The following is a 23,017-nucleotide window of genomic DNA, read 5'->3' on the forward strand; positions in this document are numbered from 1 at the left end:
ACAAAATTACAACTCAAGTTAGAATATAGCCTGTACCAGGGAAGAGGAAAAATAAAAAAAGAAGAAAAGGCTTTTGAAAGTACAGCTGAGGTAAATATTTGGATTCTTCCTGTTCCTCTGCTTCTGCTTTATTACCTTCTCTCCTTTAAAGTTGATTTCTCTTTCTGCTGGCTCCTTCCCTTCAGCTTATTGAACTACATACTTTCCTACTTTTAGGGGTGATGGATAATGTTTATTGTCTTGATTATGGTGATGGTTTCACAGTGTATCCATGGGCCCAAAACTCACCAAACTGTATGCTTTGAACACGTGCAGTTTAAAGTATGTTAATTATACTTCTACAAAGCTCTTTTTTTTAAACAGATATATCTCTTTTTTTTTAAAGTTTGTTTTGAGAGAGAGAGAGAGTGCATGTGCAAGCACGTGAGCGGGGGAGGGGCAGAGAGAGAGAGAGAGAGAGAGAGAGAGAGAGAGAGAAAGAGAGAATCCCAAAAAGGGCCCCTCACTGTCAGCTCGGGGCCCCACGGTGGGGCTCAGAGTCATAAACTGTGAGATTGTGACCTGAGCTGAAATCGAAAGTCAGACGCTCAACCAGCTGAGCCACTCAGGAGCCACAGATGTATCTCTTTCTAGATACACATTTTATCCCCATGTTATATCCACATTTCTGGAAAGAATAATGTATACTGGAGTCTACAACTCCACATCTAACAGACACTCTTCTTCAACTTCTTGCGAATAGTATCTGCCTTACTTTTCTTAGGAAACTGCTCCAGAATAGGTCACCAGGAATGAATTAATTGCTAGATTGAATGGGCTTTGGTCCTTGTATTAGGTGGTTTCTTTCCTTCCTTGACACTGATGATCACTTTCTCTTTTTTGAACCTCTGTCCTACCTTGGTTTCCATGTCATTCATCATCAACCCGGCTTCTCCTTTTACCTCTCGTGTCATTCTTTTAGGGTTTCTTTCCTTTTCTCATCATTTGCTGGAGTCCTGTTTTTATCCTCTCCTTAGATGACATATTCTCATGGGTAATCTCCCCCTTTTATGACTTCTGCTACTATAAATATGCTGAAGACTCTCCTCTTTCTATTAAAAAAAATTTTTTTTAGCGTTTATTTATTTTTGAGAGACAGAGAGAGACAGAGCAGGAGTGGGGGAGGGGCAGAGAAAGAGGGAAACACAGAATCCGAAGCAGGCTCCAGGCTCTGAGCTGTCAGCACAGGGCCCCATGGTGGGGCCGAACCCATGAACCCCGAGAGCATGACCTGAGCCGAAGTCAGACGCTTGACCGACAGAGCCACCCAGGCACCCTAAGCTTTCTATTTTTAATTCAGATTTATTTCCTGAATTCCAGACCCAGAGATCTGATGCCTTGCTGGGTCCTCTGTCTAGATATCCCCTTGGCACTTCAAACTCGATATATCCAAAATAGCATGCATCTGACACCGAAGAGTAGACTCTTCCAGTTATTTCTGTACTTTGAATCTCAGGCGCTGATGTCAGCATCCATCCAGTTGCCCAAGCTTGATACCACGGGATCATTCTAGTTTCCCTTTCTCTTAATTCTCCCCACATCACTGGTATTCAACAATGTTTCCTAAGTCGTTACAAATTTGCTCCTGTTCATTCTCTGTCCACTAATGCTACCTTTCTTACACTCCCAGTGTTTACCACCCAGATTATTATGGAACCCAAAGTGCTTCCTTCCTTCAGATCTTATTCACTCTTCCTAGTAACTACAGCATAATCTCCCAAATGCAGTTCTGGTGTATTACTGTCTACCTTAAACACTGCTTAGTGGTTTTCTAGGTAGGTAATTAAGGTTAAAATTCTTCAGGGGGGGCAAGGGCACCTGGGTGGCCCAGTCGGTTAAGGGTCCGACTTCGGCTCAGGTCATGAGCTCACGGTTTGTGGGTTCAAGCCTCGCGTCGGGCTCTGTGCTGACAGTGCAGAGCCGGCTTGGGATTCTCTCTCTCTCTCCCACTCTCTCTGCGGCTCCATGACTTGTGCTTCCTCTCTCTCTCTCTCTCTCTCAAAATAAATAAATAAATAAATCATAAAAAAAAATTAAAAACAAAAACAAAACTCCTCAGGGTGGCAAGCAGGGCCTGGGTGACTTGGTTTTCTCCAGCCTTGCCGGGAGATCCTCCTCCCCTTATTAACCAGGAGCGGTGCCATTCATTTGCAAATGAATGGCAGCCCTTCACATTAAGGGCATTTTTACCTGCCTCCTCTACTTCCTGGAAGGCCCTTCTTGCTTTTTTACTTAGCGGTGAATTCTCTAGCCTTCGGAGACTCCAAACCTACTGCGTGGCAGTCTTCCCCGAGTCTTCAGGTGTAAGTAGGCATCTCTCCTCAACGTTTCCTCCGCATCTTTCGCGTTTCCTGGCTTCCCACTCTTCCCGGTAAGGGATACTCTATTTACTTGCTCCATCTTCTGAGTTCGCTGAGGGTGGGACCTGAGCTTTCTTTCCTATTTGGCTTCTCACTGACCAGCACTCTGCTTAGCATGCAGGAGGAGCTTGAGCAGGTTTATGGGATGAATCAATGAATATTGGGGACTGATAATACATACTGGTGAAGATTTAGTGAGACCAAAAGGAATGAAAATCCCAAGCTACGTGACCTCTGTGTGATTCAGGAGAATTCTATTAAGCAAATTTTTATTGAGTACTACTTGAAATAAAAGGTACATACTGCTCTTTGACTGCTGGAAAACCCTGTTCAGGCGGATCGAACCCTTCTGCTTAGAGCAGTGGTTCTCAAAGTGTGGTCTGGGAATGCTGAGGGTCCCTGAAACGGATTTTGGAGGTCTGTGAGGTCAAAACTATTTTTAAAACAACCCTGACATGTCATTTGCCTTTTTCATTCTTATTCTCTCACAAGTGTACAATGGAGTTTCCCAAACTCTACATGATGTGTGATATCATAACAGATTGAATGCAGAAGCAGGCTTAAAAACCCAGCTGTTTTCTATTAAGGTATACACCAAAAAGTTTGTAAAAATGTCAAACAATTAAAAAAAGAAAAGGAAAACAATTTAAAACAGTGTAACTTTTCTTACTATTTTTTTTTTTTTTGGTATGGAAAATACAGCTTTTTAAAAATAAATACCGTAATTTATGTTAACATGTAACGGATTTACTACTGTTATTTTAGCATGACATAAAATAAATATTTTCCAAATTTCTCACTTTTAATTCTTACTAGAAGTATAGTAAGTATGACCCATAGAAGCAAGAGGCCCTTGGGATCCTCAGTGATTTTTCAGAGTGTAGAATTACTGCTGGCCTAGATCCACACATTAAACATTGTACGGCAGGGGACATGAAAGAGAGACAGAGTACTTGGCATGGAAGAACGTATCCTGCCATCACAGGGAACATGCGAAACTCCAACACTAAAGAACACTTCCATAATACAGTCCCCAAACACACTTTCCGAGTACATAAGAGGAAGGATGGGGAGTACCGAGGCAGTGTTTTTCAAAGTGTGGCCTTGCACCTGCGTCTGAGTCGCTTGGATTTCTAAATATAGCAGCATCACGGGCCTCTGGATCTCCAGGGATAGGGCCCAGGAAGCTACATTTGAAACAAGTTTCCCACATGATTTTCATACTTGCCTAAGTCTGGAAACCACTGTAAGGGCATTTCAAGTAGAGGCATGAATGGTTAGGAGTGATGAGAGCCAGCTTCCTGGCAGAGGCGTGCATTGCATTTGGTTAGATTTCGAAGCAGGGTAAAAAGGGCGTACGTTGGCTATAAAGGAGGTTTAGGCGGGACAAAGATCCAGTGGCAGGACCGAGAAAGGTGAATCTGACAAAGAGCAAGCAGACTTGTCTGGCTGCGAGGCATCGCTTGCTGAGAAGAGAAACTCGAAATGAGGTGGTAAAGTTAGTTCTGCCGTGCTCCATAAACTACTTTGAAATCTTGCAACAATCTTGCAAGCCTGCAACACTGGATCCAAAAAGCAGTAGAAAGTTACTAAAAATTCTTGAGTGGAAAAGAATCAGATAAAAACAACCTCTCTGGTAAATTCTCCTTACAGCTATGAATTGGAAAAAAAAAATAGAGCAAAAAGAAATCGTGAGTGTAGATTTGGACGACATTTTCAACTGTCGTAAACTCTACTCGTCTAGTTACTGTAGACGAATTGTGCGCATCGTACCTTCTAGTTTCTGAATGCGTGCAGCTCTGATATCGAGAAGATGAACATACTGTTCCACTTTGAGTTCATAATCTTGCTGCAAATTTTCCATCTTCTGGGTCACCGCTTCAACCTCCATCTAATAAAGAGGAGATAACAAGTCTCAATACTTAGGATTAGTTCCATTTTCATTTTTTAAAGCGACCATGACAAGCATTTTCCTAGATCTTGGAGATACCAGGAGCTGTAAACCATGGTTTTCTGAAACAGCTCACGGTTTAGAAAATTATGCTTGGCAATGTTCATAAATCAGAAGTAAAATTAACAAAACCCGAGATCTCTTCCCATGGAGGTGATTTTCCCGTTTGTTACAGGCTACAATCACACGTGGTTGTGGCAGGACTTCAGGATAACTATAACCCATTTGCAGAATGTGCTAATACGAGCAAAGGTGAATTCGTTGCTGGTGTTTGGTCTCTAAAACCAGGGACTTAAAGAAAACATAGTTTGTTTTTCAACTACTGACTCTGAGTACCTAGTTACGAGGCCACATTCCAGGCATGTGGTAATAAATGATAAGAGATTATAACAGATGATAATACATAACACTGCTTAGAGAAGTAAATCATCAGTTGATCATTAAGGAAAATCTATTTTCCCGAGTTAGTGTTGCACCTTACCTGATAATCTTTATTAATTTTATGTTGCATAATTAGCATGTTTCGTGTCTTTTCAAGCTCTTGCACCGTTTCTGCATGAGTTGCTTGTAGCTCTCTCATGGAGCGTTCTAGATCTTTGTTAATTTTATTGTCTACTTTCTCTAAAAAGGAAAGGTCTCCATTTTTTTGTGACTTTTGAGCCTAAAATAGAAACATGTTTTCTTACTGAAATAAGAGTTTCTAAAATATAATCATGTGAATTAATATAGATATGGCAAGGAAAAATCATTAATTGAAAGCAGATATATTTCCATTTTCCATCAGGAATAAAACAATCCTGATACAGAAAATATATTTAGATAGACATTTGGAACAATTACAGAGAATTCAAAAAACAGTTTATTACTTCATGACATGAAGAAGAATCATGTACATTTATTTCTATTTCTTCAATTGATTAAATGCTACACAGTGTTGATCTAAAGGGAAAGAAATGTATTTTCTCGTGTCTTCTTATAAATAACAGAATATCCTAGAACTGAAAAAATATCTTCTGGTAACATTTATAATTCAATATTTTACTTAAGATAATAGGGTGTACCAAGGTCTCTTAGGACAAAATTGTTGATTAGTTTTATAGTGAGGTGTGTAAAAGTGAAATATTTGTACAGTTGGAGAAAGTGCTTTAAATAAGAGTTTTTGAGGTCTATTTTAATGTAATTTTGATGTCATTATGAAATATGTATATGCTGTAAGTAAATGTCACCTGACCACTTTCCTGAATAATTTATTCTCCAAGTATAAGGGTTACAGACAAGGGTCATCATTATGCTGAAACAGTTATATGTAGACATGAAATTCATGGTGAAGTTCAGAAAGTTACCTTTATAAGCAGGAGAGCTTCACTCAATTCATCAGCATTAATATCACTGTCCTGCAAAAGACAGAGTGAGTAAAAGCTCACAATGAGATATTAATGGAAAGTACAAGAGACATTCCAACTATGCAGATTATCCTCACGGAACATAAGCTGCCTGATAGCATGAATTAATAAACTAAGTAAAAGAGACATTCCGACTATTCAGAATCTCCTTCTGAAATGCAAGCTGCGTAATAACCATGAATTAATAAACCAAGTCATATATTTGTCTTCTTTTGCTTTGTAGTACAGTGTTTCCTCTGTGTATAAAATATTTAGATACAGATTTGGAGTTTATCTCCCAAATAAGAAAATAGTTCACCTGGTTGTAAAACTTCATGCGGTTTTTAAGTTCGTCAAGTTGTTGCTTTTGTTCCAGATACTGTAACTGTAGTTCTCTATTTTCTTGGATGAGTTTCTCATTTTGGTCTTAAAAATAAAGTCCATGCCATTAGAAAGGTAAGAGAGCATGAGGTAAGAACACATTTAAAATTAATTTAATTCCTGATACACACCAAGCTGGATCTAGCATTGCTCTGGTCAGAGAGGAAATTATGCTAGCACCTAGACAAAGGCAGCAGGAGAATGAGGAACAAATGAACACGATCATGTGTCTACCATATGATCCAGTTTCTTATCAAAAACTGAAGACTGAAGTTCATAGTATTAATATAAGGAAATTGGGGCCTCTGGGACTTCAAAGGAACATTCTATCTAAAATACCTAAGAAAATATGTTTCTAAATCTATGATTTTTACTTACTTATTAAGGGTCCTGAAAGGCATGCAAAAAAAAAAAAAAAAAGTGTGTGTTTTTTTTTTTTTTTTTTTGTCTTTTAGTGTTTTAATTGACTTCCTTGAGTTTTCTTTTTCCAATTTAGCATTAAGTCTTTTTAGTAAAACAACATAATTTCTTTGGTGATAACTAAATCTGTAATTCTAATCAACCACACTTTGAACAAATCTGCTAAGATAGGAGGAAAGGATTCTTAGCCCGGGCATGGTAGCATCAGTAATAATTCATGTGTGTTCTTTATTCATTGAGTTCATGCTGTTAATTAGTAAGACATGGACTCAGAGCTCTCGTTAAGGAATAGAGATAGGTTACTTTCACCTAGGTTCTCATTTGCCTTGACCCACAATCAGGAGCACAGAGCAGAGCTACAGAAAATAGTAATAAATCCATGAAGAGACGAATTTTTTACTCCCTGCATTCAACATACGCTTAACTTAAAAAAAAAAAAAAAAGCAAGCTAACAAATGTATTCTTTAGTCTCATGTTCTTAAGCGTACTCTTCAACAGAGTTCATTGTCGGGGTCAGGTGTCCTCCTTTTTGGCTCCCCGTTCACTAACTCTAAACCATGTCATCCAAAGTGTCTCCACTAATTTCATCCTAGTTTCAAAGATTTGTGTTTATCAAAAGTCTTCAAGTTGTACATTTTTGTTTCCTTTTCTTAAAAAAAGCAAGTCAACACATTTGCCAAGAATTCTTTGCATGAATACATTTGCACGCTGAATGCATGTTATACAAAAATACATTTCTGACTTTTATAATGCTTTTGTGTTCCCAAGATTTAACTTGGGATATATATACTACATGTAAGTAAAAATAGTAAATTACATAATTAAGAAGAAATGGACTGAATTTGGATATTTTTAATGTGACATATTTCCTGGAAAACTAAAAAGTAAAAAAAAAAAGTGACTCTAGAGTATGCAGAGACATTTTAATATCAAATATATAAACATTTTTATCTTATCGATGAAAAGTTAAAAGGTTATCCTTTTGTTAATATTTAGTGACCTAAACAAGAGTTCACAAGTGTGAACATTACTTGGAAATTTTGAAGGTAAAGGTCAACTATTTGTCTTTCAACTCAAAATTAGGATTAATGGTAAATATGAATTATTAGAGGAGATAAACAACTTTTTCAGTTACAGAGTACGGTAAGAATGCAGAACACTTTATTTTCTGTTGATTAGGTTAAAAAATCTACATAGAAATGGTTAGGTAACAGAAAAAAGGTAAATATAGTAAGAAAAATATAACACTAAAGGTAGTTTCCTTCTTGGCCTGCAAACGGGTTAGGGGTTCTGATGACGAGGTAAAGTGTAAAGGACAGGACTATTGCCCCTTCCCCCAGATAGAGCGTTTTCTGATTACTATTTTCATGCTCTTGCTTCTCTCTTCTTTCAATATTTCAGAGCAGGGTTCTGAGAATGAAATGCTAGTAGGTATACATGAACTTATTCAAATGTTTCTTCCTTTGCTGATTTCTGTGTCAACAATGTCCCCGTTTCATGGATATTTTTAAAACTAGGGTGTTAGTAGTGGGAAAATAGCTTATTAGTGGGGGAAGACATTACTGAATATGAGTAACTTTCTCTCTACTAGATTTTATGTAGAACTATCCACAGTATTTTTCCTTTCTCAAACTGTTTATTGGGGATACGACTCCTGGGTCTTTAAGAAGCCCGGAGACGCTGTAGTTCAAACAAGAGATAGCCTTGCTGGATTATAATAAGAAAAATCAAAGCATCCTGTACAAGATGAAAAATAACCTCCTTACCTTATGATTTGACAAAAAGCAGGTTAAGCTAAACAGCATTTTATTCAAATGGGATAACATTTCACTCTTTTAAAATTATGTTCTTCAAGCACACCATTAATAAGCAGAGTGCGGAGAACAATCCAACTAAACAATTTTCAGAGCTCCTTTGTGCTAATATCTTCAGCTGTGATCAATATAACCATATGCATTATGCTGAATTATGCATTTCAGCTAAAGATAGAAAGGAACTTTCAAAAGCAGGGCCCTTAAACACATGCAGTTAATTTAAGCATTAACCAAATGCAAACTGCATTTACATATTCTTCCCCCACATATTCACACAATCTGAAACTAATTTGTACCTTGAATAAAGAGGTGAGTATTCTCTAAAAATAATTTGCCAGTTAGATGAATGAGTCTAAGAAGCCAGGGAAACATCTTCTGGCAAAGAACACTCGACAAATGAAAAGGTAAATGTGTGAAGAGACTTCAAAGTGGAATGAAACAATTTCAAAATCTGTAAGACAAAAAGGAACTTTCTACATATTGAAAGATTTCCTTATAAAGAGATTTTCAATTTTTTTTTGTTTGTTTAGTACTTCCCAGAAAAAAAATGGTTCAAGGCTGTAATATTTTTCTTATAATCCACTGTAACATATTCACCAAACGATCCCAAACTTCAGTCATTAGACTTATAAACTTCGGGTATTCAAGCAAAATAACTAAAATAACAGTTGACTTAAAAATAAAGATTCAGTACTAGCAATTCTTCTTAAGAAAACAACTGAATAAATGTGTAAAGATTTGTGTAGAAAGATGTTTATGATACTTAACAAAACTGAAACTCTTTAAAAATTCATCAGTAGAAGATTGTTAAGCAATTTTTTGTACATCCTCACATGGAAAACCAGGACAGACATTATAAGTGATGATGATGTGGGTTTACACTTATACTCAAGGAACGATTTCATAACATAGTAAAGACAAAAAGCACATTATAAAAACTGTACCTGTGCACATACAAACAACTCTGGAAGGACAAACATAAACATATTAATAGTGATTATCTTGTGGGGTGTGGGAGTGAGTGACTTCTAGAAATTTTTTTGTTCACTGGATTTTTTTAATGGTATACGTGAATTATTTTTAATCTTTCAAAAAATCCAAGAAGACACAAAAGCTAGTGAAAAAAATAAGAATGGATTCGGTGGATTAAAATAACTTTGCAACTGTAATTTTAATAATTTAAAAGAATCTTTGGAAATCACTAAACAACAACAGGTAGGTCTTAAAAAAAGACCACCAAGATTCTATTCCCTTAAGAGTTTCTTTCCAGAGACCAATGCAGATGTTTAGAGATAAGAGTTTTGAAATTCTTGATATTTAGGGAAATACAGAAAGCACAGAAATAAGACAGGTTGTTTTCATTTCTCTTCTTTTCAGAGCAGTTTATATCTGTTTTTGGAAAAAAGCGGGGAATATAGAGTGCTTCTCCTTCCTTCAGTCAACAAGAATTTACTGAGCAACTATTAAACAAAAGTACTCGGTTAAGTACCACATTAAAATCAGGAACGATACATCTTTGACATCAAAACTTTTAAATACCTGCCCGGTCACCAATCATGTCACCATTTCATTCTCCTCACAATATTCTTGAGAAAAATTCACAAATAATTTTTCATGAAATTTAACCACTTGGCAAATAAATACTGCACATATGTTTCATTGAAATTAAGACTACATCTATTGTAAGAAATGTTCTGATTACAGTCTTCCTAGAGTGTTGGAAAAAGTCAGACCATAATTTTAAAATGTTATCATTTATAAGATGCATCCCAATTTCAGAGATGTCAAAATGGGAAAAAAACTCTCTCTTATAGTTAATAAAATATGGCATTGTGAGCTAAATCAATAAATAGAGTACTGACTACATTTGTAATTTGTTTTTTTTTTTTTTTTTTTTAACGGAGCCTGCATTAAACTTTGAAACGCTTGCATGCAACAGAATTACAAATGTTCAAAAGAAGCAACCTTATTATCACATCACTTGGTTTGCGTAGTGGATGAACAACAGATACAACATTTGAAGCAAATAATTCAATTCCCCTGTTGTGCACTTGGGTGTATAATCTAGTAAATCAGACATCTACTTTAATTATGATTATTTTATTTCCCTGAGATGAGAGGGGTGAGATCTGTGACATGAAACTTATTAATGATCATTATTTTAGCAGGGACATCTTGGCAAGTCTTCCTGGTATTTAAGTTCACTGTCACAGAGTAGATTTAGATATCTCATTATCACAGAGATCGTCCCTGTTTGACCTATCAAAACCAGTAAGCAACTGTTTCTCTACTCTGTCATCTTACACTGCTTTGTTTTTGTTCCCACTGCCCTTGCCACCACCTGACATGTGGCATGCTTGTTTAATTACTGTCAGTTTCTCTCTGTAGAATTTATGTTGCGTGAGGGCAAGGCCTTGGCTTGGCTCATTGCTGTATCCCCAGAACTTAGAACGGTGCCTGGCTCAGAAATGCTTGTTGACTGCTGAACACAAGAAGGCTCAACAAAAAAATTAAAAGACCACCTAAATGACAGTATCTCTGACCAAAAAAAAAAAAAAAAAAAAAAAAAAAAATTCCTTGGGCTTCTACGCGAGGCTGAGTAAACGGAAATTTCAAGTGACCGCGAAACGCATGGAAGTGGATGGCTGTTGAGACAAGTCAGTAGTGGTTTTGTATGTACCTCTTTCGGTTTTGACTCTGTCAAGGATTTCAGTTTTGTCTGCTAGGTCAGACTTTAAGGCAGTCTCGAGTTGAGCGATCTGCACTTTGAGCTGCTGTTCCTTTAGCTTCCATTGCTCTTCGTGGGCAGCACTGAAGGCACTGCAAAACACACATGACATGCAGAGGAGAGCCTGGAGATCGGCCTCGACCGAGAACGCGAAAGAGAAAAGCTTTTAGTGGCACAGAGACCACTGTCATCATGTCTTAGGAATTAAGTAAACATATGCTGGTCTGCTGCTGTTGAAACCAAGGCGCCTCTCTCAGGCTGCGGTTAGGAAACATGAAAGGCTTTGTGGGATGAGCAAAGGAACTGGCCTTAATTTAGAGCTCTCCAGTCAGAAAAGTTGGCAGCGTGCAGCTTTTGTGGGACTAGTAAAGGAATTCAGATACTGTACATACTCCAGAGGAATCCGCAGTTCCAAACCTCAGCCATCAGCCTCGGATAAAACTATTCTCTCCCACATACAAACCCTCTTAAAACCGAGAAAAAGGGGCTCGCCACCTGATCTCTACTTCTAGAATCTCAAACTTTTACAGAGTCCGTGCTAATACCATATTCACGAAATTTCAGCCATGAAATGATAACACGCCGAAATACAAGACGGCAACTCTGCTATTATGAGGTAGTGATAATGGAGTTTTTGTCCTAAAAAACTAAACCGCATTAACAGGCTAAGAACAAAGTTTTACTTGTAATGTGATTGGGATGAAAACCTGGTAAGAACACCCTGGTAAGAATGATGAAGATTTTAAACCAGTGTTAAAATCCACTCATGATTAAATCCCAACATTCATTTATGCCAGTGGTTTCCAAATGCTGATAAACTAAACACTGGTGCTGGACCAGCTATACTAAGCACTTGGGGAGATTTAAAAATGAAGATCTTGGGGCCCAGGAATCCAGAGTTTTATAAAGCTTCTGCAGGTGATAGCCAGGTTTTGGAAAAACTGATCTTGATCTGTATTTCAGCAGAAAACTATTATCTGTGAAGCTTGATATGACTGAATAATTATCAGCAGCTTTGACCCTTCTCCTTATTTTAAACCCAGTAAATGAAACAAAAATTTATAAAATCTGGTTTTGTACTGATGATGAAGCAAATGGAAGAAAAACTTATTATTGAAAATTGCCCTTAATGCTGCTCCCAGCTAGTCTTGAGGTTTTATTCCAAAAGAGATACTTTTCTGGGAGGCATAGCTTTCAAAGGAACAGAATTATGTATCTATTTTACATTTTGAATGCTTTTATTGCATTTAAAATAATATGAACTTAAAAATAAATGAAATTCTAGAAGTTTCTCTAAATATGACATCTGTTTCTTCTATCAATGTTCTCATTTCACATATGGAACCTTAAAAAATGCATGAACCTATATACCAATATTTTAAGTTAATTTGATCAAAGGTACAATTACCTAGACTTAAATGAAATCCAAACAAAATATGCACTTTAAATATTAAAGAATATTCCTTTACATTTTCATTTTTAAAAATAAAGACCAAATATAATTTCTGTGTCTAGTCAAATTATATAAACCAAACACACACATATGTATGTATGTGGGTATATGGGTGTGTGTGTATGTGTGTGTGTGGGGGGGGGGGGTGCGCGCGCGCGTGTGTCTTGTATTATTAAAAACATGTACTACCCGGAAAAAAAAAATTAGCATGATGAAATAGGCACAATTATACATTATATCAGATGCCAAAAATTAGAAACAGTAGTGTTCCAATAGCATTAGTACCAGCAAAAAGATCACCAACAGTTAATCTGGCAGAAACATCAGAAGCTGTATGTGTTTAAATTAAGAACAATTTAGCAGCCTGGTTTTTCCAAACCCACAAAATACTAGTGTAAATCAGCATAAGTCAATCTGAATTTAGTCCACTGCTATCTTCCCTCTAAATTTAGGATTACATTCCACTGGAGTTTCATGAGGAATTCCTTTTGAATTTACTGTATTCCTCTATGCTTGGAGCCATCTGTGTAACTATAAATGGTGAACCACATCTGGCTCCATTTTCTTTGTAAAGGCTGTGTACATGATTAAATCTGCATATGAGAACAGTCTTTGAGAACCTTTTATTCATGAAAATGTTTTTGTATATTGCCTACAGTGACAACTGGGGGTGGGGTGGGGGGGGATATCATAGTTGGTCTGTGTGCACATTTCGTTTGTTACATTATGTTGCTGAAGTGAGAAAATGTCCATCCACAGCTGAATGTCCATTGGTGCCTGTGCTCACTGGCACGTCCACTGGCGGTCATGGGTCAGCTTACACACTCTTGATCAACAACATGATCAGACTGAAATAAGAGCTAAAGAATTCATCTCCACCCTAAGGCTTTTTTCTTGCAGAAGAAATTCTATTTATTCCCATGTTTAAGGGCACCCTAATGTGAAAGAGAGGGAAGAATAAGCTCTAAATCATCCATGAAGAAATCCACAGATACTTTAGTTAGGACCTAATGGAAATTAAACACATATTTACATAGGGATAATTCACTTACTGAAAGAAAATAATGCCCCGAATGTACTCAGTTTGATTTCTGAGAAGCACAAAGTGCTCATATTTGATCATATGGGCTTTCATGATTCCTAGAAGACTGCAGGGGACAGGTGCTCACTTTACAGAAAGGGAGCCCAGAAAATCTACGGGTGGTCAGCAGGGCTCCATTGAATTTTGGATATTAGATGGCTACTAATTACATTGTAAAAACCTGATTTACCCAATTCTCAAAAATGGTTAATACCATCTTCAAAAACTAGACCAAGTCTTTTTTTTCTTAAAATAGGTATTAGTGTCTCTCAGGGAGTTAATGCCTTAAAACCACCTCTAACAGATTCTCTGGATCCTGTCCCAAATTGACTAAATCTGAATTGGATGGTGATGGCTCGAGGCTGGGGGAGGGAAGTTCCAAAGGGGTGGTAAAAGCTACATTTTGCTGTTTTCCAGGTTATTCGTACATAGATACTACAGCTGAAGGACTATTGTCTTCATGAGTGCTACCACCCTAAAACTATACTAACTTCAAAGATGGGCACAGCTTTGCAATATCGTAGCATAGTTTCTCTCTGACCACATAGATTTAATTGCAAAAAAGTTTATTCTGAATTTTCAAATGGAGTATTTCTTAAATAAGGTTATACTTACTTCTTGGCATTGTATCAAAAATGTTTTCTCATATTAAAAGGAGCTCATTCCAAATACTAACATGAGGGTTTTATCTTACCAGATGATTCTCTAATATGTCATATGTCAAGTAATAAACACATTCAAAATTTCATTTGGGAAAGGAAGATGAGAATGTAATCTGCAAATCATATTTTTCTCCTGAAAACTAGCCAGTTTTGAATAACAAACAAATGCTCTCCTTTTAAAAACACGCTATCACTATGACTAACCAAACGGAGTAAATTTTATTTAGTTTTTGATGAGCACTAGTTGTTGGCAATGATGGTAACAGTGCCATGGAATACAAGAGCTTTAAAGAATTTTAAAGATGACAATGATTTTTGTAGAAGTTTCTCCAACTGTTTCTGAAAGCATATTATATTTTAAAAATTTGTATTAGAGAATTTTACAGTTCTGTTTGCTATCATGTGTGCTTGCTGGGTTTTGTGCTTAAGTGACATTAATTTTTTTTTGGACACAAAATGTTTTGACACTCATTACACACATTTACTTCCATATACCTCACACAAAATTCAAGTGTAAGCAGCATAATGAAGTCTGTTTTTAATGTGACAGGAAAAAATGTAGCTCAAGCATAAAACATTAAAAAAAAAAACCCTTCAAAGTCAGATTTACCCTCTCAGATCATCTTCTAATATGGAAAGATAAAGTTTCACGGTGAGAAAGTAAATATGAGAAAAACATGTTCCTCTCAAAATTCCAGTTATGCATTATTCCCAGCTAAGTTTAATGTTTTTTATTCCCAGAAGGTATGTTCAGTAAATCCTCAAATAGGGAAGTAGGAAAAGTATAAGTAACGGCCAAATGGCACTTATTTTCTTGTATTAAGACCATGTTAAATTATTTGAAATTACAAGATGTTGAAGATAAATATAAATCAATAAAAATTTCTGGATGTATGGTAGTTCTATTATTCCATGAATGTTTCCCTTCCACAGAACCAGTTTTCCAATGCAATTAAAATTAGAGAGATAGTGAAGCACAGGGGGAAAACAAATCAAGTTTTAGAGTCAAAAGAATTGGGTTTGGGTCCTTTACTGGAGTCTCAGCAATGCTGTGTGACTCCGTACAAGTCTCTTAATTTAAGTTTCTTGAGTCTCGATTCCCTCATCTCTAAAATATGGGGATAACATTATTTTCTCTGCCCTACAATGCAGTGGTTGTGTGATCTATATACTGAAATTTGGAAATTTCAAACACGTAACTACCAAATCCTTAGATATATATCAATATAAACCTTGTATTGTTCTATAGAAGTGAGAATATAGGGGCACCTGGGTGGCTCAGTCGGTTAAGTGTTGGACTCTTGATTTCAACTCAAGTCATGGTCTCGTGGTTCTTGGGTTTGAGCCCCACATCTGGCTCTGCACTGATAGCATGGAGCCTACTTGGGATTCTCTTTCTCCCTCTCTCTCTGTCTCTCTTCCTCCCCTCTTCCTCTCTCTCAAAATAAGTAAACAAACTTAAAAACAAAAAGGAGGTATAATAAATGCTTTAGGTAAAATTAATCAGGGTTGATGAGAGAGGGGCCAGAACAAAGCCATAGGGCCAAATGATTTGGAAGGGGTCCAAGGCAGAACCACATAAAGGTTTTTAACCAGTCTATCCTTGCTAGAGAGCCCCAGATATTATTTTAACTGATGTCTGAATCTGTTATTGATAACTGTTTTTTATTTTTTTATTTTTTAATGTTTGTTTGTTTATTTATTTATTTATTTATTTATTTATTTATTTTAACGTTTATTTATTTTTGAGACAGAGAGAGACAAAGCATGAACAGGGGAGAGTCAGAGAGAGGGAGATACAGAATCTGAAACAGGTTCCAGGCTCTGAGCTGTCAGCACAGAGCCCGACGCGGGGCTCGAACTCACGGGCCACGAGATCATGACCTGAGCCGAAGTCGGCCGCTTAACTGACTGAGCCACCCAGGCGCCCCAATGTTTGTTTATTTTTGAGAGTGAGACAGAGTGTGAGTGGGGGAGGTGCAGAGAGAAAGGGAGACAGAATCTGAAGCAAGCTCCAGGCTCTGAGCTGTCAGCACAGAGCCCAACATGGGGCTCGAACTCATGACATGCGAGATCATGACCTGAGCCGAAGTCAGATGCTTAACTAACTGAGCCACCCGGGTGCCCCTGCTATCGATAACTCTTAACATCATGAGCCACTTCGTGTAAGGACCATCAACACTAGTAGGGAAACAACATAGATGATCCGTGCCACTGGAATGATGCCTAACATTAATCTGTGTATCTTTTCAAAGTAAAAACAAATAACAGCCTATCTCTATACTCTTTAGGTATTTGTTTACCTTATAAAATGTAAATTGAGTTTACAAAACATAAAAAAAAACCCACAGTGTTAAAAAGTGTGTCGGTACATCAGATGGCTCTTTTGTGACGTTTCAGAATATTATCAATAGAAGCAACCTTTGAATATCTGCTCTAACATACATCTTCCAGTATGTATACTAAATTTACTTTCATGTAAGCCTGTATTTACCCTTTATCAGTTATCACATACTGAAAAGACTTAAAAATACACATATATACATAGACACGCACACAGATAGATATCTGTACCACTTAACTAAACTTAGCTGTGGTACAGAATTTTGTTTCTAAAATTATCAGAAGGGATTCATTTTTAAAATACCATAATTATGAAGCAGATTAAAAGACAAAATTGAAGTAGCTCTTAAAAATTTATCTTGAGGGGCGCCTGGCTGGCTTAGTCGGTAGAGCATGTGATTCTTGATCCCAGGGTTGTGAGTTTGATCCCCACGTTGAGTGTAGAGGTTATTTAAATAAATAAACTTAACATGGGCATTTACAATACCCACATTTCCAGGTTGCTCTGAGAAACTTTTAATATGAAGAATATTTAGCAAAGTGCCTGCTCACTTACGGTTTACGCTCAATAAATGATACAAACTGATAACGGTTTTCTAGTCGTAGATTACTGCTCAGGTTAAAGAGCTTATTACAAACGCTCCCCAAAAGCTTATTTTTCTATTTTTCTTTTATGATACATATATATTTTTCACAATCACCCATTGCTAATTCTTTAATCAATATTAGATATTCTGACATCTACTGCTTTGATATAAAACATCTTAAAGAAGAGAACAAGAGAACACATGTATCATGATTTACCTGTTATAAAGTTTATCACAGTTCTCCTTTAAAAGTTCCCGTTCCTTTTCTAAGTCATTAATTCTATCCTGCAACTAAAATGAAAAGAAAATGACACATTAGGTGATTATCGTATCAAAACTACATGGGGATAAAATAACACGAGAGGAGGCTAACATGTTTTAGTCTTGATTTTTAAATTGCAGCTGCTAACTACTCAACTAATATTGTCTGCATTTAATTTAGCACTGATTTTTTCTAAGTTGTTAAGTAAACACGAAATTAATATTTGTTTTAATTTAGTAGAAACGTATGCACTGCTTTATGCTGACATGTGCCAAAACTCAATAAAGAATGTGTTAAAAGTTTGCTATGAAGTCTGGGAAACATATTTTTTTACTTCCCTCCCCAATGAATTCCATCATTGTATTAATTTTGTGTTAATTTCTAATTGGCCCATTAAAAACAAAAGGATTAATCTTTCTTTTGGTTCGTGGTTCAAATAAATTGCGTTAAGCACAATTTACTCTGAAGACCTAATTTCTTATGTTACCTGGAATTTACAAAGAGCTGGCAGCACATCTTTTAAATAAATGAATGAATAAATAAAATTGTATACCTTGCTTTATCCTGATGAATGACATTTTTAGAAATAAACTGAGGGTTATCATTAATACCTTTATGACTAAAATGTAGCTCTCTATATTTCTTTCTAGCATTTATGTTTAAAGTTTTATTCACCAGTATATTGTGTAGTTACAATCCTTTCCCATGGATCAGAGTACTCTTAAAATTCATTTCCATTTTCATAATTCCCTTTTGATGCAAGTATGAGACACAGTAAAGATTCTCCCAAGATCAGAACAGAATGTAAGCATCTTATTTCATTGCTTTATTTCATTCTTTTTAAGAACAAATTTAAGAGAACACAGAAAGAGATTGTGCTCGCTGGGAGATGTGAGTCGTGATAATAATAGAAAGATGAGTTTTCAAACAACTTCCTAGGAAAAAAATTAAATAATTTCACAAAATTGCTGATGTGGCGGAACAGAATATCCTTCCTTCTCCCCAGAAACAGATGTGTATTCCTTTGTCTTGGTGTCTCAAATGGCTAATAAGATGTTAAGGCTGAGAAAGTTAGGTTCCACAGGTAAGTTTCAAAATGTGTTTTCTTTTTCCTCAAGAATCAACCCTTTAGGTGAACAGTGGATATCAGCATGTTGGCACATATTTTTAAGCACTCATGTGCCTTGCACATAACAAACGGACTATATTTTGCTGTGCTCAAAGCACCGTGTATGTAGTTTGGGATTTTTAAATAAATATACTGCTTAGAATGTCTCTACTTTACTTTTTCAAAACAGTTACAGAGAAGTTTTAACACAACTAATGGCTAATAACCTCTTGGGAGCTTACCTCTTCTATTTTTCTTTCAGAAAATGTCACGGAATGTAACTGCTTCTCAAGGCTGCAGCATTTTAAACGCTGCTCTTTGAGTTGCATATTTAGCTCATCTCCATTTGCCATCAAGGCGTCATGGCTGATCCGGAGACTTCTCTGCTTCTACAAAACAAAGTCTTTTCGAAATTATTTTTGGATTCCATGTTAAATAAGTGATTGCAATTTTATAAGTGAATTTACTCCTGAAGTTCACATTATACAGTTTATTCTTCACCTCACAAACACTGTATATGTGCTACTTGTCCGTGGAGACACTCTTGACCCAAGTGTATAGTTAGGAAAAGAATATAGTTTTCTTAGCACAGAGTCACATAATGCAAACTTTTTGTCCTTTATTTTACTTCCTTCTAGTTTTTGACTGGTTGATTAGTGACCAGTGAGTAAATTGGTTTTGGCAAATTTTTTTTCTTTCTGTTGTGGTTACAGTGGTTGGACATGCTGTCTAAAAATGCTGCCGCATGGGTCAAAAATAAATGCTGACCACAGATAATGAAACTTGAAAGGATTTGTCACCACAGCATATAAACAGCCTAACAGAAGGCTAGCTTCTAATTTTAATACAATTAGGTTAAAATTTTCAATTCAGTAAAATAGTTACTGAAGTTTTTTCAATTAAAAAATTTTTATTCTTATTTTAAGTCATCTCTATGCCCAAAGTGGGGCTTGAACTCACCAACCTGAGATCAAGAGTCACATGCTCCACCGACCATGACATGAGATCATGACCTGAGCCGAAGTTGGACGCTCAACCGACTGAGCCACCCAGGTGTCCCTACTTTTTTTTTTTTAATAAATAAAACAGGTGATGATATTAAAGTCTTTTCATAGAGACCATAGCCATAACATGTAATGGTTCATGTGCCAATTAAAATCACTTAAGTTCTGGGGCACCTGGGTGGCTCAGTCGGTTGAGCATATGACTTTTGATTTCGGATCAGATCATGATCTCACAGTCGTGAGATCGAGCCCCTCATTGGGCTCTGTGCTGGAGGTGGCCATGCTTAAGATTTCTTTCTCTGCCTCTCCCTTGCCCATGTTCATGCACAGCATCTCTCAAGAAAAAAAAAAAGGATAAAATCTGAAGTTCTTCAATCATTTAAAATAAACATAGCTATTGAGTAACTGAAGTTCAATTTTTGTTAATCTTGGTATTATTAATAACACATTATCTTTAACCAGCTTTTCCTGGGCTTCCTACCTCATTCATTGAAGCTGTTGGTCTGAACCTGTCAAACCTTTCTTTACCCAACATCAGTCCTCAAAAGAGGAGCCTGTGCTATAACAGACCCTTAACAATTGTTGGTACTGGAAGAAGTACCTGGCATCACTGTTGAATGGAAGTCAGGTGGTCAAAGTGACAGAAGGTAATATCATTGTTTTTTTTTTTCTTTCCTAATTCCCCATGTTAGAAATGGCCCTCAGCTCCATGTTTTCTGAATTTCCCTCTTGTATCTATAGGTAGACAGGGCTATCGTCTCCACTCTGCAATTAGCCTTCTTTCTTTCATAAACCCTCATATTCACACGGAAGACAGTTATTACTTTGCATTTAAGGAGGTTCCTGCAGGATGGAAAGCACAAACCAGAGTACAAGTTTAAAAATATTTATCTAATTCAATAGTAAATTTAGGCTTCCGATGACCCTATGCTTTCCATCAATTTACTGCTTTCCTGGTCTCAGTACTTCAGAGAAAGTACTGTTTAATACGAATTGTGTTCATCTGGAATGTTTGGGAGTTCATTAATTCCAGAACCTATGCTAATTATGCAGTGCCAATCAATAGGAACCTTCTGATGGCACATTCATGCAGGGCCACAATCTTGGTAAAGCAACCATAGGGATGAAGGGTCCCAAGTATTGTCGACCTGAATGATCAAGAATTAAAAGAAGTACACTGATAGCTGCTGACATGACGGGTCTCAAATATTTTGTGATAATGGGAGACAGTGACAAAACAAAACACATCAAAGAAAGATTGAACAAAACCTGGTTACTGACCTATTTATAACTTGGTCTGTCTTGGCTATTTCATAAATGCTTAGAACTGAAGATATATGCAAAAACGTCTAACCCTTCAGTGCTATGTGCCCATATGAACTCAGAGAAGAGGAATTAAAAATAAATTTTCTTGGCATGAGATAATTTATGATAAATATGTTTATTATTTTAAGATGACACAGATATTTATAAACAGTCCCAACCGGTTAGTTATTTCTTTAGCTATTAAGTTATAAATTACAAATAACACATGAAGTGAAATAATACATGTTTAAGAATAAAAAGAGCATCTTTAAAAATAACTTTTTAGTGTTACAACCATTCTATTTAAAAAGTATAACCTAAACACTCTCTTTGAACCTTTGTGTCTATGTATCACCATAATAAGATAAATGATCACAGTACCTCTTGAAGCTGAATAAATTTTCCTTCCAATACTGAAAGAGCATTGCTTTTCTCCACGAGTTGTTTATGAAGCTTAATCATTTCTACATTGTCCCGAATGTTTGACCTTCAACAATGTGTTTAAGAAAAAGAGAGACAGAGTAAAAAATGCAAGGCAAAAGAAAACAACCTGTGGTGGAATCATAATTTTTCACTACAAAGTTACCTAGGAAAAATTTGCACACTTGCTTATCAGTCACAGGGTTTTTAGCTTAACATACACTTAGGACAGATGCATTATTTAAAGCCAACCAATCGTTGCTCTTGAACTTTCATAAATTCATAGATTCTCAGGATTTGAAGGGAGACCCAAATTTGATGACTTGGGTCACCTCTCCGACATCTTGTAATACGCGCTTAAAACCATTTTACGGCATCCTGAAAGATGGTGCAAAAGGACGTCAGTCTATACAGCACAGCGATCGTGCCGCCCTGCACTTCGGACTTATTTGAAAGAGGACTATCCTACTACCACTTTCCCCTAAGACAAAAATGCGCAAGACAGCCACTCATCTTCCTACCGCTCCCTTGAAACAAATGGTATCATAAGATTACCATTTATTGGAGTTTCCTCCTGGAGTTTCAACCTTTCAAAATATTTCCCCAAAAAGTGACTTAGCATTTTATACTAATAATGCCCAAAGCTGGCATTTAAATATGTTGCAGATGTGCCTTTAGCTGTAAGAGATCATTTAACGTCCACAGGGTATATAGAAACTCTATATGCTGCAATACTCGTTTGTATTTTTCCTACTGAGATTAAAGCAAATGTAGAATTTAACAGGAAGATCTTGTTAAAGGTTAATCATAGACCTAAATGAATACCCGTTTTCAAAAGGCACTTATTTGCCTGACAGAGAAAGGTTCTTTAATACGTTTTATATTCAAAAGTATTTCAAAAATTGTGAGGCCCAGTTTTCGACTTCATTCTTTTTTTTAAAAAAAGTAAACATAAAAATTTTAGATTCAGAAAATTATTTCAGGACTTCAAGTAAGTAATTTTACTTCCAAAACTTTATCTAGTGTACACATATTGGAAAAATTGTCACGATGCCCTACTGGAACCAGAAAATGGACTACAAAGCTCACACATCTGTAAACCAGCTGAGGACTTGAAATACTTAATTTTCCTCTTTGATATTTGAAAGTTCATTGTAGTTTGGCATCGGACAGTTAGTTGTCCTCACACAGAAGATAAACAAGTCCAAGAACCTGGATCGTACCCAGGATACAGTCTTAACACAATGTTAAAATGATTCTGTGCCGAAAACATGCTAACTAGTAGAGTTCTGAGCACACGTTCAGCAGTACCCCGCTATGATTCCCCACTACGTGATCTGTACTCGCCAAAAACATCAGAACACGAAGGAAAAATATATTTTAAACAAGTCTAATAAAGACAGTATCCCCCCGCCTTTTTTTTTCATAATTAGAAGTCAAAACATAGCTTAATCTGTTTTCCTCAGAATTACTTGGTTTGACCACTCGACAATGAGTGACAGTTATTCTATGCAAGGACAGAATCCTTTTCAAATAATTTCAAATCTTTTCTTATATTTTCAGTTGCCTCTGATATTTTATTCTTCCGGTTTTTAAGAATGTTAATATTTTCAAGAAAATATACATATATATGTTTGAGTAATAATACTTGCTTAATGATGTTAGCAAGAATTAAGTCCCAATAACCCATTCAGCCACCTAGGGTCACAGAAAAATA

The 23,017-nt window shown here is 36.4% G+C and overlaps 1 protein-coding gene across 1 annotated transcript in view; it reads right to left on the minus strand.

Annotated features, from left to right (window-relative positions):
* The window catches only part of RPGRIP1L (RPGRIP1 like), a 92,658-nt gene that overhangs the window by 48,187 nt on the left and 21,454 nt on the right, over positions 1–23,017 (minus strand). The window contains exons 7-14 of the mRNA XM_019455924.2: positions 21,262–21,367; positions 18,814–18,960; positions 17,419–17,492; positions 11,028–11,167; positions 6,052–6,158; positions 5,694–5,744; positions 4,832–5,011; positions 4,173–4,290 (exon numbers count right to left, since the gene is read on the minus strand). Of these exons, the coding sequence (XP_019311469.2) occupies positions 4,173–4,290; positions 4,832–5,011; positions 5,694–5,744; positions 6,052–6,158; positions 11,028–11,167; positions 17,419–17,492; positions 18,814–18,960; positions 21,262–21,367 (923 nt within the window). The remainder of the gene's footprint in view (positions 1–4,172; positions 4,291–4,831; positions 5,012–5,693; positions 5,745–6,051; positions 6,159–11,027; positions 11,168–17,418; positions 17,493–18,813; positions 18,961–21,261; positions 21,368–23,017) is intronic.

The sequence above is a fragment of the Panthera pardus genome, unplaced genomic scaffold, assembly GCF_024362965.1.
Source record: "Panthera pardus isolate Hobbes unplaced genomic scaffold, ASM2436296v1 HiC_scaffold_18, whole genome shotgun sequence".
Classification (NCBI taxonomy): Eukaryota; Metazoa; Chordata; class Mammalia; order Carnivora; family Felidae; genus Panthera; species Panthera pardus.